Below are 15,377 nucleotides of genomic sequence, written 5' to 3' on the forward strand. Positions count from 1 at the left end.
ATTTTTAACATTTTATAATCTTAATTAATTTAATTAGAAACAAACTGTGCAGACAACTTAAAAAGAATAAGATGTATTCTCATGTACTTTCAAGACTCATAGAAGAAGAAGAGAAATTCTTTTGGTCCACGATATAGTTAATAATTAATTTGTATTGACATTTTTTAAAACAAATAATGCTCAATTGATGCTTTTTTAAAACGGTTTTTTTTTATTTAATACTCTTGTCTATCTAATATTTTTTATATATACGCGCGCGCGCACGCATTTTTTAATAAAGATTCTCTCTATAAGATATTTTCTACATAAGATTAAAGTAATTAAATTTTATATTATATATTATTGAAATTAATTCTAAATTTAAAATTTTGATAATTGATTTTGTTTTAAATTGCTTAAAGAATAAACTTTTATTATGTATTAATATTTTTGTAAAGTTTAATTTATAAAATCTGTAGATTTAATAGAATTATCGATATCCTGCAATGGCATGTTATTGCGTTAAGAAAAATAAAAATTCTTGAAAGAATCTTGTAATCGTGTAAAAAAAAAAATGAGATGAACCTGAGACGTCTTATATATCTGAGTGATAAGGAATATTACAATTGCAAGACCGAGAGAGAGAGAGAGAGAGAGAGAGAGAGAGAGAGAGAGAGAGAGAGAGAGAGAGAGCAGTTCCGTTTCTTTTATTATTAATGTAATCATGTTTACGTAGGAATTTCACCCAAGAAAATAAAGGTATCATGTCAAGTAATCGTTATCATAGTCGCTCGCAAAGCAAAACACAGACATGAAAAACATCAACATAACAATTAAGTAAATGAAGATAAAGCGATTTCTGTTACAAATTTTTAATTGACTTAATTTTTACACGATTACACGTGATGTAATCATCTTTTATAATTTTATATGCAAGTATTTAATTACAAAATTATAAAATTTAGATTTGCGATGTGTGTATGTATGTCTAAGTATGGTTGAATATCTAATAAGAAGAAAGATTTCACTGAAAATATTATTCTTTTAAGTTACGAGCAATCAAAATTTTGTGAGAATCAATCAAATTATTGCTGTAATAATAAATCTTTATTCTTTATTTTTAATTATGATTATAGACTTTGGTAAAATAACAGAATTTCGGCACGACATGCATCAAGACATTAAATATCAAAAAAAAATGTGACAGAGGGGAAGGGGGATCAAATTTTTTATTAAAGCATTCAGAACTCAAGAATTGAAAAAAAATTGAATTAAAGAATCTACGTCTGCTGTAATCTTTCATTTTTGAAGATGTTATTAATCATTACTTTATGACGATGATATTAATTAACATTGTTGATTAATAATCAATTCAATCATTTTGATTGATTTGCTAAGCATCATGACAAAATCTCTTATAATGCTTTCTTATTATTAATTCAAATTACAATTGTCAAATTGAAACCGAGAGATGATTTAATTTCTTTATCGATTTTGCACTGAACTATTCGATTTCTTGATCACTGTCACAAGCAAGAGCAACTGATGGCTGTGTCTGATCGGAAGGTACGAAATGCAAATGTAGATAAAACGCGAGAAAACGAACAAAACGTAGGCAGGTCTGAGCAGGTCGCGACTTCAGGTCAGCCGATTATAACGAAATCACACTGTTACCGGTATAAAAGCCGGCAACAATCCAACTGTCAGCTATCCATTCTCCTCTGCTGACTTGCAGAGGTAGTTGAGACTTACGTGGAGACATCGAAGGCTGAGCGCGATGCTGAAGGAGCTCTTGTTGTTAGCGCTAGCGGCGCTATGCATGTCGGAGGGATTGCACATCACCGGTAAAACCGCCGACATGGACTTCCTTCACAAGCAGAAGAAGATCTATGAATTGATGTTCTTCGTCAAGCAAAACACCCTCACCGATATGGAGTTCTACGAGATTGGCCGCAATTACAACATAGAGAGCAACATCGACATGTACAACGACAAGGTGCTTAAATTAATTTGAAAACGGAAGATGTCTACTTTCTAAGATAAGATAAATGTCTAAAAGGCTAAAAAATTTCAATTTCAATGATGTCCTTTAAGCATATCCTGTTTTTTGTTCTCCAAATTTCTGCATACATCATTGTTCATTAATCTCACTTTCCATTTTTCTCGCAGTTTATTGTCCAGGAGTTCCTGTATCTGTACAAAACCGGCACGCTTAGTCGTAATGCCATCTACTCGCCGTATTATGAGGAACACCGCGAAGAGGTAAAGATTCTCTTCAAACTTTTCTACAGCGCCAAGGACTTCCAGACCTTCTACAAGACCGCGGCTTGGGCGCGTCTCCACCTCAACGACGGCGTCTTTACATCCGCCTTCACCATCGCTGTCTTCTATCGTCCCGACTGCAAGTATATGAGACTGCCGGCCCCCTATGAGATCTATCCCAATCTGTACTTCAATAACGATGTAATCCAGCAGGCCCACGATATCAAGATGATGCGCGGTAAGTCACATCGCAATCCTGTAAATCAAAAATATTTAATTAACAAAATTATACACAAATAAATGTCTCTTTTACGCAAACAGGAATGTCTACCAATATGGATAACGTCGACAACTACGTAATTTACGCCAACTATTCCGGGAGCTTTGTCAAGCCCTATCTCGACAACGAATACAAATTGGATTATTTTATGGAGGATGTTGGACTGAACACCTATTACTATTATGTCCGTCAAGTGATGCCGTTCTGGCTCGACATGAAGGATTTAGAGATCCCGGAATATTTCCGCGGCTATTTCTATTATTTCAAACACAAGCAATTGCTGAGTCGCTACTATTTGGAACGCATCTCCAATGATTTGGGCGATATCGAGGACTTTGACTGGAATAAACCCTTCTACCCGGGCTACTATTCGACCCTGACGTACAACAACGGAATAGTCATGCCACAACGCTCTCGCTACTCAAACGTGCCGTTTTATAAATACAAATATCTGAAGGTGTCATGTCATTTATTTATCATATGTTCATTTCTGCGATGTAATTATTTTATTTTTTCACTTATTTAATCTTAAATTTATCTCGTGAACAGGATATCGAGGCTCTGGAAATGCGTATCATGAACGCCATTGATCTCGGTTACGTGTACGACAAGAATGGTAAGCAAGTCAACATCTACACTCCCGAGGGCTTGAGCATCCTCGCGAACTTGATCGAAGGTAACGTGGATTCGTGCAACCAACGCTTCTACGGAATGTACGACGCTCTCGCCCGGGATATCCTCGGTTTCAACGTTGACTACAAAGACAAGAACAAGGTGATCCCGAGCGCTCTTCAATGTTACAGCACCAACTTGAGAGATCCAGGCTTCTATCGTCTGATCAAGAGGATAATGACTTACTTCTTCAGGTTTGTTTGTGCGGTTTTTTCTCCATTTTCCTGAAATTATATTCAAGTTTTAATTAACTTGCCTTTTTGTCTTTCTCTCACAGATACAAGAAAAATGCACCGGTTTATACTCAGAACGAGTTAATCTTCCCGGGCATCAAATTTGAATCTGTCAATATCGATAAACTAACGACTTACTTCGACAATTGCGACACGTTCATCAACAATGCCCTTTCCGTGGAGAGCTTTAAGGAAGGAATGAAGTTACGCGTGAAGACTCGCCGTTACTGCCTCAACTACAAGCCGTTCACCTACCGCTTCAATATCAACAGTGACAAGGAGACTAAAGCCATGCTGAAAATCTTCCTCGGGCCTGCTTTCGATGACGTTCACAAGGAGATGGATCTATCGTATCTCCGCGAGTACTACAAATATTTCATCGAGATGGATAACTTTGTCGTAACGCGTAAGTCTTGTTGCAATTTGATGGTTTCTTCTTCTTTCTTTTTTATTTGTTTTTCGGAATCGCCATTAATGTTTGTTCTTTCAGTGAGACAAGGCATGAACACCATCGAACGCCGCAGCTCAGACTCGATCTACACCATGCCCGATATGATGTCCAGCGATATGTTCTATAAGAAGTTGGAGAAAGCTCTGGGTGGCGGTGAACCATTCGTCTACTACGAGAAACTTTTCACTCTGCCCGAGCGTCTGACTCTGCCCAAGGGCAAACCTGAAGGCATGCGATTCAAGATGTTCTTCTACCTGAGCACGCTCGATGATACCAAGATCATGAACGTAGAGCTGCCAATCTTTGGAAAACTGATGCTGGACGGAAAACCACTCGGCTTCCCGCTCGACAGACCGATGTACCCATGGAAGTTCTTTAACCAGCCGAACATGTTAATGAAGAATGTGTACATCTATCACATGACGGAAAACGAGAAAACGATGAGCTTTTAAGTTATCGAATTAAGTTACATGAACTCTCCGGAAAAGATTTTAGCATCATTATTACAGTTACCATTTGGAATTACATGTGTATCACTCGAATGTGGTACGTAAATCAAAATATTTCTTTCAATAAAGAACACTGAGAAACTATGTGTCCCGTGAGAAAAAATGTTTATGCTTATGCGAATCCGTTCCTTCTCTCCTTGTATTTTAAATCCCAAATAATACGCGCGTTTTATAAATACCTTCTCTTTTAACTTGCAAAGCTTTTGACGTTTTGTGGCACCGTAATTAATTTTTTTTTATTTGAAGTTTTCATGTTTCGTCAATTTTTCTTATTATTTGCATATAAAAATTTAATTATTAATTTCATCATCAATTTTAATTATGTATATAATGTATAATATTTGATATATCTTTCAAAAAAATATTTTTAAAATATTTATTAATTTTTTAAAATTTGGAAACAATTTATATGTGTGGCTTGTATTTTGTAGCTCAAAAATTGAAAGATTAAGAAAAAAATAATGATAATATCAAAAAAATATCACTGAAAATATATTGAAACTATTATACAGCACATATACTGATTAGCTAGGCATTATTTTGGCGAATTTAATGTTTAGATTTAATGTTATTAATTATATTTGGTTGCTTGATTATCATCTCACGTTTATGTCAATAGATTTTTTTAGGTAAAGTTTAAACAAAAATTTATTCTTAAAATCACAAGCGACTTTATAATAAGATTAAAATAGATTTTTACATTTTTACTAAAAAAAGAATATGTCATAGAAATAAATATTACATTATACAAATGCTAATAATAATCTCTATTCATATATTAATTTAAAATTTAGTTATTAATAAAATATTAAGACTAATACTAAAATATTATTTTGTGTAAACACACATATTCTTTCTCTTGTTTATTCTTTATAAAGGTTCTTCAATCTTTCTTCGATTAAAAAATTAATTAGTCGAGCAATTCTTCCACAATAAAAGTTTTGTCGATATTATCTTGATATTATCACTCGCAATAATTTTTTAACATTTAATTATAAATATCTTTTTATAATTAATCTTGAAGTTTACAAATTCTGTTTAAGTTTATTTAAAATTTAATGAAGAAATTAAAGACATATATTTTTGCCTGTAGAACTCATACTACAAAATTTTGTAAATTTTAATTGGTTGTAAAAAAATTATTTATATCTGTAAACATTTATATTAAAAATAAATAAGATAAATTTGTTCAAAAATAACTTTATTCGCAAAAATAATTTATTATATAACCCTTAGGTGATAGCTTATCAAAGTGATATTTAATCACAAAAAGTTAAAAATGCATTGCAAATGTATTATCACATTTGTTATCGTATTATATCGTATGCAAGAAGTTTTTACATAATTAAAATGATTATTATTTATTAATTATTAATACAAATATATTCTTAAAGATATGAATATTCTCAAAGATATCTATCTTTTATTCTGAAAAATTTTCAATATAAATCTTTTTTATATAAATATCTTTTTCTCCCTCAATTACTTGAAAAAACATTATTAATGTAAAATCAATTGTTTGCTGTTGAAATTAGCCTTTATATGTATTATTGTAATTTTTGTTACTATTGCAATTTTTTATGTATATAAATCTGTTTGGGATAACTTTTGCGTATAATATATATAGATATATATTAAGACTTGCGAGAAAAGTATTCCTATGAATAATTATGACCTTTATAAGTGAGGAAAGTTATTAGCTTGCAAATCATAGTGCGTATAATATATTTTATTATCAAAAGATTACATCGCAAAATTTTGCTGTGTAATCTACCTCAATTTCGTTTTATTTTATGAAAACTTTAATCCATAAAAATATCCTGAATGAATCAAGATATACTTCAAAAAAATATTTCGAGAAAAACGCGAATTGTTTTACTTTTAAATAAAACAAATAATGCAAAACAAACGATAATAATATGAAAAATACAAATCTCGGATTTGTGAAATGTCAAAGGGTAGAGAAAATTATCAATATAAAGATAATTATTACACAAACAACGAAAAGATTGGTCACCGGTTATCATTGTCGCTGGTTATTTCATTCGGGATGCCATAATCATGTACCCCGAACTTTTTTTATCTCAGCACAGAACAGTATATAATGCAATTCGCGGGAGATGCTGCGAGCCGATCCTTCGCGAAGCAAGCATGAGGATGAAAGTGATCGCCTTGTTCCTGACGGCTGCGTGCCTGGCTCATGCCACGCAAGTGCCCACCCACACCGCCGACAAATCATACCTGACTAAGCAGAAGAACATCTACGAGCTATTCTGGCATGTTGATCAGCCGACTGTCTATCATCCGGAGCTCTACCAAAAGGCGCGATCCTTCAATCTCGTAGACAACATCTCTTCCTTCACAGATCAGGTATTAAACGTAGCACAATTAGAGACATACAATTACATTACATTAAAAAATATAATTACTTTTTTGTTTATATATATATATATATATATATATATATATATGTATAATAAAATTATATATGCACATATACATTATAAAAATATATTTTGTATATAGATGTATATTAATAATTGTTAATACGGTATAATTCCTTATAACAAAATTTATTAACTCGAGAAAGGGAGAACCATCTTCAAAATGTACGTTAATGAATAAAGACACTTTCTTACCTACTTTATATTGAACGAGAAGTTAAATCCCGTAATAGTTTATTCCGATTTAGTAGAGCGATGCTGTAATTCATACCGTGGTCTGGTTGTTCTAGGCAGCGGTGACCGAGTTGCTGCAGCGATTGCAGCATGGATTGCTCCCGCGAGGAGAAGTGTTCTCCGTGAGGGTACCCCAACAGTATGAGGAAGCCGTCAACCTGTTCCGCGTCCTCCATACCGCCAAGGACTTTGACACTTTTTATAATACTGCCGTATGGATGCGCTTCCACGTGAACGAATACATGTACATTTACGTGTTGAGCGTTGTCGTCTTGCATCGCCCGGACACCAAAAACATCCGTCTGCCCCCCGCTTACGAGGTGCTCCCGCAGTACTTCTTCAACGAGGAGGTCATACATAAGGCCTATCGTGTCGCAATGGGCGACACACAATCTGGTTAGTTAATTAAACCAAATATTTATTTTGTTTTATTCTTAAATTTGAATTATTCTATTTTATTATAGGAATAAAATAATATATATTAATAAATAATCTTTGTCTAAGCTTCTCTAATATTTAAGTTAATTAAATTTATTTAAAAACAAATGTAAATTAAAGCTCTTCAAAAGAATAATTACGTACTGTTTTCGTCAAAATCTTACGTTCTTTTTTAATGCATTAGTTATCAGTATTGATTAATTATCAGTATGCTAACAATAAAATATAAGATTAAAGCAAAAGCTGTTTATCTATTTTAGAAATAAATATTTTATATATTTTCTTTTTTCATTATTAAAGTTATTTTAATCAACCGGCAAATATAAGAACGCTATTACAGTGAAATATTAATTAAATCTGTTCGGTTCTACAGTTGGCTTAAGGAAAACGATCGGAGGTGTGGATCATTATTATATTCCTGTCAACTACACTGGCTCATATATAGTGCACTCCCACGTTCAGGAACAGCAAAAATTAAGCTACTTACTCGAGGATGTCGGTTTGAATGCTTTCTACCTCGCAAGCTCCCACGATTTCCCGTACTGGATGAACAGCGTTCAGGTCAACATGCCCCAGAACATTCGCGGCGAATTGTACTTGTACATGCACAAACAGCTGCTGAATCGCTATTATCTGGAGAGACTGTCGAACGATCTCGGCGAGGTCGATTATGTCGATGTGAACAAACCTATCGTTCCGGGTTACTATCCGATGATGCAGCATCCCAACGGTCAGTCGTTTCCACAACGTCCCGTCGGTTTTGAGATCCCTCTTCACGCGCACAAGGATGTCCAGGTCAGCAATGCATTCCCTCGTCGATTAGTATAAATATCAAAACTAAGATGTCCAAAAAATATTGAAAGAATATTCCAAAAAATATCCTTTGGATGTTTGTGTTGTCTGAAAAATAGCGAGTTTGTTAATGACGATGTTGTTACAAATCGAATTATGAATTAACTAAATCATTAACTATATAACTTTTCTACCATTATCTTACAGGCTCTGAACGACTACCATGCTCGCATCTCCAACGCCATCGATAGTGGTATTCTCGTCGACGTGAATGGCAAACATATCAACATTTACGAGACTGTGGACGGTTTAAATCATCTCGGCAATGTTATCCATGGTAATGCCGATTCTGTCAATCCTACGTATTACGGACACATAGATCCATTGTACAGGAAAGTTTTTGGCGTAAGCCCGGTACACACCACCACCACCACCACCACCAAAAGTCACGTTGTTCCTAACGCTCTCGACATGTTAAGCACCCGTTTGAGAGATCCCGTGTTCTACGGAATATGCAAAAATATTGTCACTTACTGGATGAGGTATGACTTCGCGAAATCCAAGTTCAATCCAATACGATTTTAGTAAGGAATCTTAAAATCAATTATTCATTATGATTATTTTCTCATAGATACAAAGAACACTTGCCGAAATACACGCACGAGGAACTCGTTTTCCCGGGTGTGAAAGTCGAATCCGTCACCGTCGACAAGCTAACGACATTCTTCGATCATTTCGAATCATTGATCAGCAATGCCGTGTCTGTGCGCAGTCACAAAGAAGCGCAATCGGTGCTGATCAAGGCACGCCAATACCGTCTCAACCACAAGCCCTTCACTTTTCACATTACCGTCAATAGCGACAAGGTCGTTAAGGCGATCTTCCGCATCTTCCTTGGACCGAAAAACGACGTTTACGGTCGTGAACTGGACTTGAGCGAGAACTACATAAACTTTGTGGAGTTGGATCAGTGGGTTGTTGATTGTAAGTATCGGATTATCTACCAGCGCGCATCTTCTTTCTATGAGAAATTGAATATATTTTTGCTCACAAATTTTTTTCATTGAAATCATCTAAAATTAAGGTTCTCTTCAAAGAAAGATATATAAAGTTCGAACAGTTTCTTGATCGCCGTTAATAACATCGATTTTTACAGTAAAACCCGGTACCAACAAAATTGAGCGCAGCAGCCACGAGTCCATATATGTCGTTCCGGACGAGGTGCCAAGCGATGTCCTGTACAAGAAGATAGTGAAGGCTCTCGAAGGTGGCGAGACTTTTACCTATCCGGAACAGCTTTACGGTCTCCCTGATCGTCTGACACTTCCCAAGGGCAAGAAAGAAGGCATGCCATTCAAGGTCTTCGTGGCAGTGTCGCATTTCGACGAGACGACGGCCACGCACATAGATAATCCCGTCCTGGGCCCCATGGTGGCGGACGCTCGTCCGTTAGGATACCCACTTGACAGACCGGTTTCCTTCAATTTCACCGAAACCACCATACCCAACTTCTACACCAAGGACGTTCTAGTTTATCACAAGCAAGCGGAGGAATTGAATCTCACCGTGTAACAACAAAATCCATTTTTAACTCACTAAGCGATGATGTCAGATCATATTCTCTTCGCGCTTATAAGTTGTAGTTATTTAGCACGCATGATTGCGTTGGTTAAAAGAGATAATAAGAAACATAGATAAAAAATATGGATATTGGGTTTTGTAGCAAACATGTAACGCCTAAATTGCATCTCCCGTAAGGAATAAATTCTATGAAATGATCCTCTCACATTTATATCTGCTCTTTTGTATTCTTTCTGTACTCCTAATGTAAAAATATTTTAATTCCAGTTGATCCTCCTCGATTTCCTTCAATCTTTCGATTATGTTTAAGATTTTCTCATCGTAGAATAGATTTCCTTAAAATCTGCAAAATTAAAAGCATGTTTGTCGACTATTTCTATTGTCTGATAATTAAAATAAACAGTCACAATAAAAAAAATTTTTGTTTAGTGCATAAGCAAAATCGTATTTCTTCCACGATTGAAATTTATTGACATCGCGGTTTGAACAAATCAATACGATTCGATTTTTACAAATATTTGTACGATATAAATACGCGATAAATATGCGATACGTTGATAAATATGGAATTTATAGCCATTACAATTGATTACGCGATGTTTTTTTAATAAGAACGTGGATGTAATATTACGATAAGAAATAATAAATACTTCATATTTTACCCTTGAAATCAATGAGCAAACACAAATAGATTAATATAAGGCGGTATAATATGTTCCAGTGTGATACAGATGTTGACAACCATTAATTCCTTAAAATAATTTTGATATTTATATATAGTTGTCAATATTATTAATATTAGAAATTAATATTAGAAATTATTTATTACCAACAAATATTTTAATTTATTCTAAATTGTATGGACTGCGTCTTATGCAGAAATATAATTGCTTTAAATGACTCAAGTTTGAAATGCAGATTTTCACACCTAGTTCTATACGTAATGCGTTCTAATAAACCAATTAATTTTTGCATAGCCTTCATTAACTTCACTGAAAAAGTAAGCGATTATGCTATTCCAAGTCATAACAACAACAACAGCTGGCTGTTTTACAATTAGAGCACTTATCATGGGTCATGGGGCGAGGAAATGATTAATGAGTTCGCTCTCGGATACGGCAATCCCAGACAATAAACTCAAATAAATCGCGATAATGTATCTTTTGTTTATCGTCTAAGAACAATTGTTAGTTTATCGATCTGTTATGCGGAGTTTTTACTGTCACAACGTATCAATAATCATGACATGAACCGTGATATCAGATTCTTATATATACAAGTTAATTTTTGCTTTTAACTTTTTGTAACAAAAGTTACAAGGCAAAATTATTATCCATGAATTGCTTATTCTTTATTTATTCATACGTACGTGCAAATGATTGCAACAGATATAAGAAATTTCTTAGTTTATGAAATATATTTCTTGATATTTATATTTGGTCGCATAAACAAAACAAAATAAAAATAAACAAAACAAATTAAATAATAATAATAAAATAATAAAAAATAGTATTACTTTTTTAATTTTTACTAATAAATATGCTTGCAATATACACAATATGTTTGCAGTACACACAATATTTAAAAAAAATGAATATTTAAGAATTAAATGTTACTAGTAAAAGATAAAACATTCTAAGAATCAATAAATTAAAAACCAGCGCGTACAGTTTTCAATTAATAAAATACATCATAAAATACATTAAAAAAAATTGATAGAAGAAGTATCATATTCTCTTCTGCCAGGTAAACGCGCGCCCTTAGCGCGATTTTGTAGAAGATGTCAAAGTCTTTGGCATAGTAGAATAGACGAAACAACGCGTCTGTTCCCTTCAAATGCTTCGAATAGTATATGGAGCCAGGAAAATTTATTAAATCTATAAAATTATATAGTATGATTATAATATATAAATATGATCATAAATAAAATTCAATTAAATCACCATGTACGTGATATAAATTTGGATTCGAGTCAAAAGTCATATGCGATAAGGCACGTATTTACAGCGCCTTTAATGAGCTCTCATATCATTTCTTGAGAGGCGTTTTAAATAATTTAATTTATATTTGTTGTTGTAAACACGACTGCATAGAGTGCACTTGTACAAATATGCTCTCGATCTATCGCGCGACTAAGTGTATTCAAAAACTATATCTCGTGTGATGATCTTCCATATGAGAAAGAATCCATTAACATTGTAACGATTATAACAAATATTCATTTTTAATTAATAACGATGTTTATTTGGCAAAATTTTATGCACTTGCATTGAAGATCCACGATTAATCGTTCATTCGTGTGCAACGCATATCCACTCTGTCGACGAAACAAAAACAAAAAACATTGCCGATTCGATATCGAGCACGGTTCATCCACGATTCGCCCCTATGACCTATCGATTTGATTGCACGCTCGATTTAGATGTATAAAAGCGCGTCATCTTGTGTCGCAGTCGAATTCTCGACTCGGCGCGTCGGGGAAAGTTTTGCTGAAGATGCAACTCCTGACGGCACTGGCCGTCATCGCGGCCGTCGGTTTGGTAGCGGCCGATTACAATACCGTCAAAGTCGCCGACGAGGAGTTTCTCCTTAAGCAGAAGAAGATTTACAATCTTTTGTATCACGTCCCGCAACCCGCCCTCGTCAATCCTCCCCTGTACGAGGAAGGCCGCTCGTACAATATCGAGGCCAACATCGACTCTTACATTAACACGGTAAACATCGTATCAATCATGCAATTGATAACGGAATTGGAAATTATGCTTATTTTTATTTGCTAATCGGGTCGCTTTCGAATTCTCGCGGAGTTCAAGTTTTTGAGCAACAAAATTTTTGAACAATGAAATTTCGTAATAGAACAATTTTGGAAAAATGTGATAGCGCGAATATAAATTATCCTTTATCATATATTTTATATTAAGATACCTTTATAGTCTTTATTCATCTGATTTTTTTTACAGAGCGCGGTAAAGAACTTCCTCCAGATATACGAAAATGGCGTACTTGCGCGCGGTGAGATCAGCTCCATATACTATTCGAAGCATTTGAAGGAAATAGACGCGTTGTTCCGTCTATTCTACTATGCCAAAGACTTTGATACCTTTTACAAAACCGCGCTATGGGCGCGCGTTTACATGAACGAGATGCAATACGCGTACGCCCTTTTTATCGCCATTATACGCCGCGAGGACACCAGATTCATTCAACTGCCGCCTATTTACGAGGTGTATCCTTATGGGTTCTTCAACTCCGAAGTACTCAAAAAAGCGCAACACGCGAAGCTCTTCGGTAAACCTGGTGAGTTGATGTGATTCATTTGCTGATTGAAGGTAGTCCATACAAAAATTTCCATACCAAAACTTTCTCTTGCGTGTGCTCATTATTTGTATAAACTTTAATGAAGTTCATGTATGATCTTAAACATTGACAAAGCGTTTCGTCCTCTCTTCGGAGACTCGTCGAAAAAAATTGTCCTCAAATTAAATTTGCAGATTCGAAGAAGCCCGGTAGCTACATCATCCCGGCGAATTATTCCGCATGGTACATATCGCACGAGTACGATTTAGAGCACAAGCTCAATTACTTCACCGAGGACATTGGCTTGAACGCCTACTACTTCTACTTCCGGAGCGACAATCCGTTCTGGCTTAAGGGCGAGGAATTCGGATTGCAAAAGTGGCGCGGCTCGGAATACCTTTACGGTCACAAGCTGCTGTTGACCCGATACTTCTTGGAACGGCTGTCAAATGACATGGGTAAGATCGAGGATTTCGATTGGCACCACGAATTCTACACCGGATACTATCCTACGATGAACTATCACAACGGGCTGCCGTTGCCGCAGAGGCCTTACTGGAGCAAATTCCCCTACTACAAGTACGCATACATAAAGGTGCGATTTAATTTTGTCGGCTGCAGCGAGAGAGTGATCGGGAACGGTTTTTTTTTTTAAATAAAAATCCGCTTCTAGGACTTGGAAGACATGGAATCTCGAGTCTCGGCCGCCATCGATTCCGGATTCGTCTTAGACGCGACCGGTAATAAGATCAACATCTACTCGCCCGAGGGCCTCAACATCCTTGGCAACATCATCGAGGGCAACGTGGATTCCTGCAACCGCGACTTTTACGGCAGCATCGATTTGTTCGCGAGAAAGATTCTCGGATACAATCTGGAGCCGTCAACCTCGTCTCAGATTGTACCTAGCGCCTTTGAGTTTTACAGCACGTCTATGAGAGATCCCGCGTTCTACCGTCTCTATAAGAGAATATTTAAGTTCTATCATAACAGGTAACAGGCTTAAAGAAATAGAGAATTCATAATATGACATCTTTCTCTCGATAATATGTTCGAATATAATTTTTTTCAGATACAAGATGCATCAGAAACCGTACGACAAGGACGAGATTATCTATCCCGAGATAAAGGTCGAGTCTTTTGTCGTTGATAAGCTGGTTACCTTTTTCGATCAATTTGACTCCTCGATCAACAATGGTTTGTTAATCAATAACGAGGAGGAGGCCGAAAATACGTTGGTCAAAATTCGTCAGTATCGTCTCAATCACAAACCGTTCAGCTTCCATCTCTCTATCAATGCCGAAAAACCGATGAAAGCCGCGATACGTATTTTCCTCGGGCCGAAGTATAACGTTCATCATAAACCTCTGGAGATCGCCGAAAACGTATATTACTTCTATGAAATGGACAACTGGATAGTCGATTGTTAGTAACAATTTAATTCCTTTCTCAATTTAACGATAATTTATCGTACACGAAGAAAAAAGAGAAAAAAAGCTGACACGAATTTTATCAGTCGTTGTCTAAACAGAGAGATTTTCAATCTTCTTTCTCTGCAAATTATATATTTTCCTCTTTAGAAAAACGAATTAATTCTTAAAAGTAGTGACGGTTGGGAATTTCTGCACAAAGAAATTTCCTCAGTCAGATTTTTAATATATACATAATCGTGGCATTAAAGAATTTGATCGCTCTTACATTTAAATCAGATAATAAAATTTTCTTTCTTCGTGTCATTTAGATACTCATTTTTCATATCTGGAAATAAATCCTTTTTTTTATATTGCATTATAGTGAACGCCGGCGCGAACAAGATCGTCCGAAACAGTGAAGATTGCATCTTCGTGGTACCCGATCCGGAGCCGAGCGAGGTCTTTTACAAAAAGATACTCAAAGCTTTGGATGGCTCAGACACTCTCTCGTATGCGGAACGTGTCTACGGATTCCCCGAGCGTCTTCTCCTGCCCAAGGGTAAGAAAGAGGGCATGCCTTTCCAGATCTTCGTATATGTGAGTCCAATTGAGAAAGAACCGATTCTCTACATGTCTCGTATCTTCGGTGGCTACAAATTCGACAACAAGCCGCTCGGATTCCCATTGGACAGGCCTACCCTCAATTTCCGCTACAACGGATCGAATATGATGCTGAAGGATATTCTGATCTTTCACAAAGATGAGAATGAGCTGAATGTCACTTATTGAGATA

At 35.5% G+C, this 15,377-nt stretch overlaps 2 protein-coding genes across 2 annotated transcripts; both read left to right on the forward strand.

Moving 5' to 3' along the window:
- Positions 1-1,741: 1,741 nt before the first annotated feature.
- On the forward strand, positions 1,742-10,086 carry LOC126849339 (uncharacterized). Its single transcript, XM_050591067.1, has 12 exons — positions 1,742-1,975; positions 2,149-2,479; positions 2,563-2,978; positions 3,071-3,387; positions 3,471-3,832; positions 3,917-4,327; positions 6,395-6,756; positions 7,121-7,460; positions 7,876-8,297; positions 8,502-8,836; positions 8,926-9,278; positions 9,451-10,086. Exons 1-12 carry the CDS (start codon positions 1,757-1,759, stop codon positions 9,864-9,866), a joined length of 4,284 nt encoding a protein of 1,427 aa, XP_050447024.1. The 5' UTR covers positions 1,742-1,756; the 3' UTR covers positions 9,867-10,086.
- Positions 10,087-12,370: 2,284 nt separating this feature from the next.
- LOC126849340 (arylphorin subunit beta-like) lies at positions 12,371-15,373 on the forward strand. The gene is made up of 6 exons (XM_050591070.1): positions 12,371-12,589; positions 12,836-13,172; positions 13,367-13,767; positions 13,846-14,165; positions 14,245-14,597; positions 14,967-15,373. The coding sequence occupies exons 1-6, from the start codon at positions 12,371-12,373 to the stop codon at positions 15,371-15,373; spliced, it is 2,037 nt and encodes a 678-aa protein (XP_050447027.1).
- Positions 15,374-15,377: the final 4 nt, after the last annotated feature.

The sequence above is a fragment of the Cataglyphis hispanica genome, chromosome 4 (assembly GCF_021464435.1).
Source record: "Cataglyphis hispanica isolate Lineage 1 chromosome 4, ULB_Chis1_1.0, whole genome shotgun sequence".
In the NCBI taxonomy this organism is placed as follows: Eukaryota; Metazoa; Arthropoda; class Insecta; order Hymenoptera; family Formicidae; genus Cataglyphis; species Cataglyphis hispanica.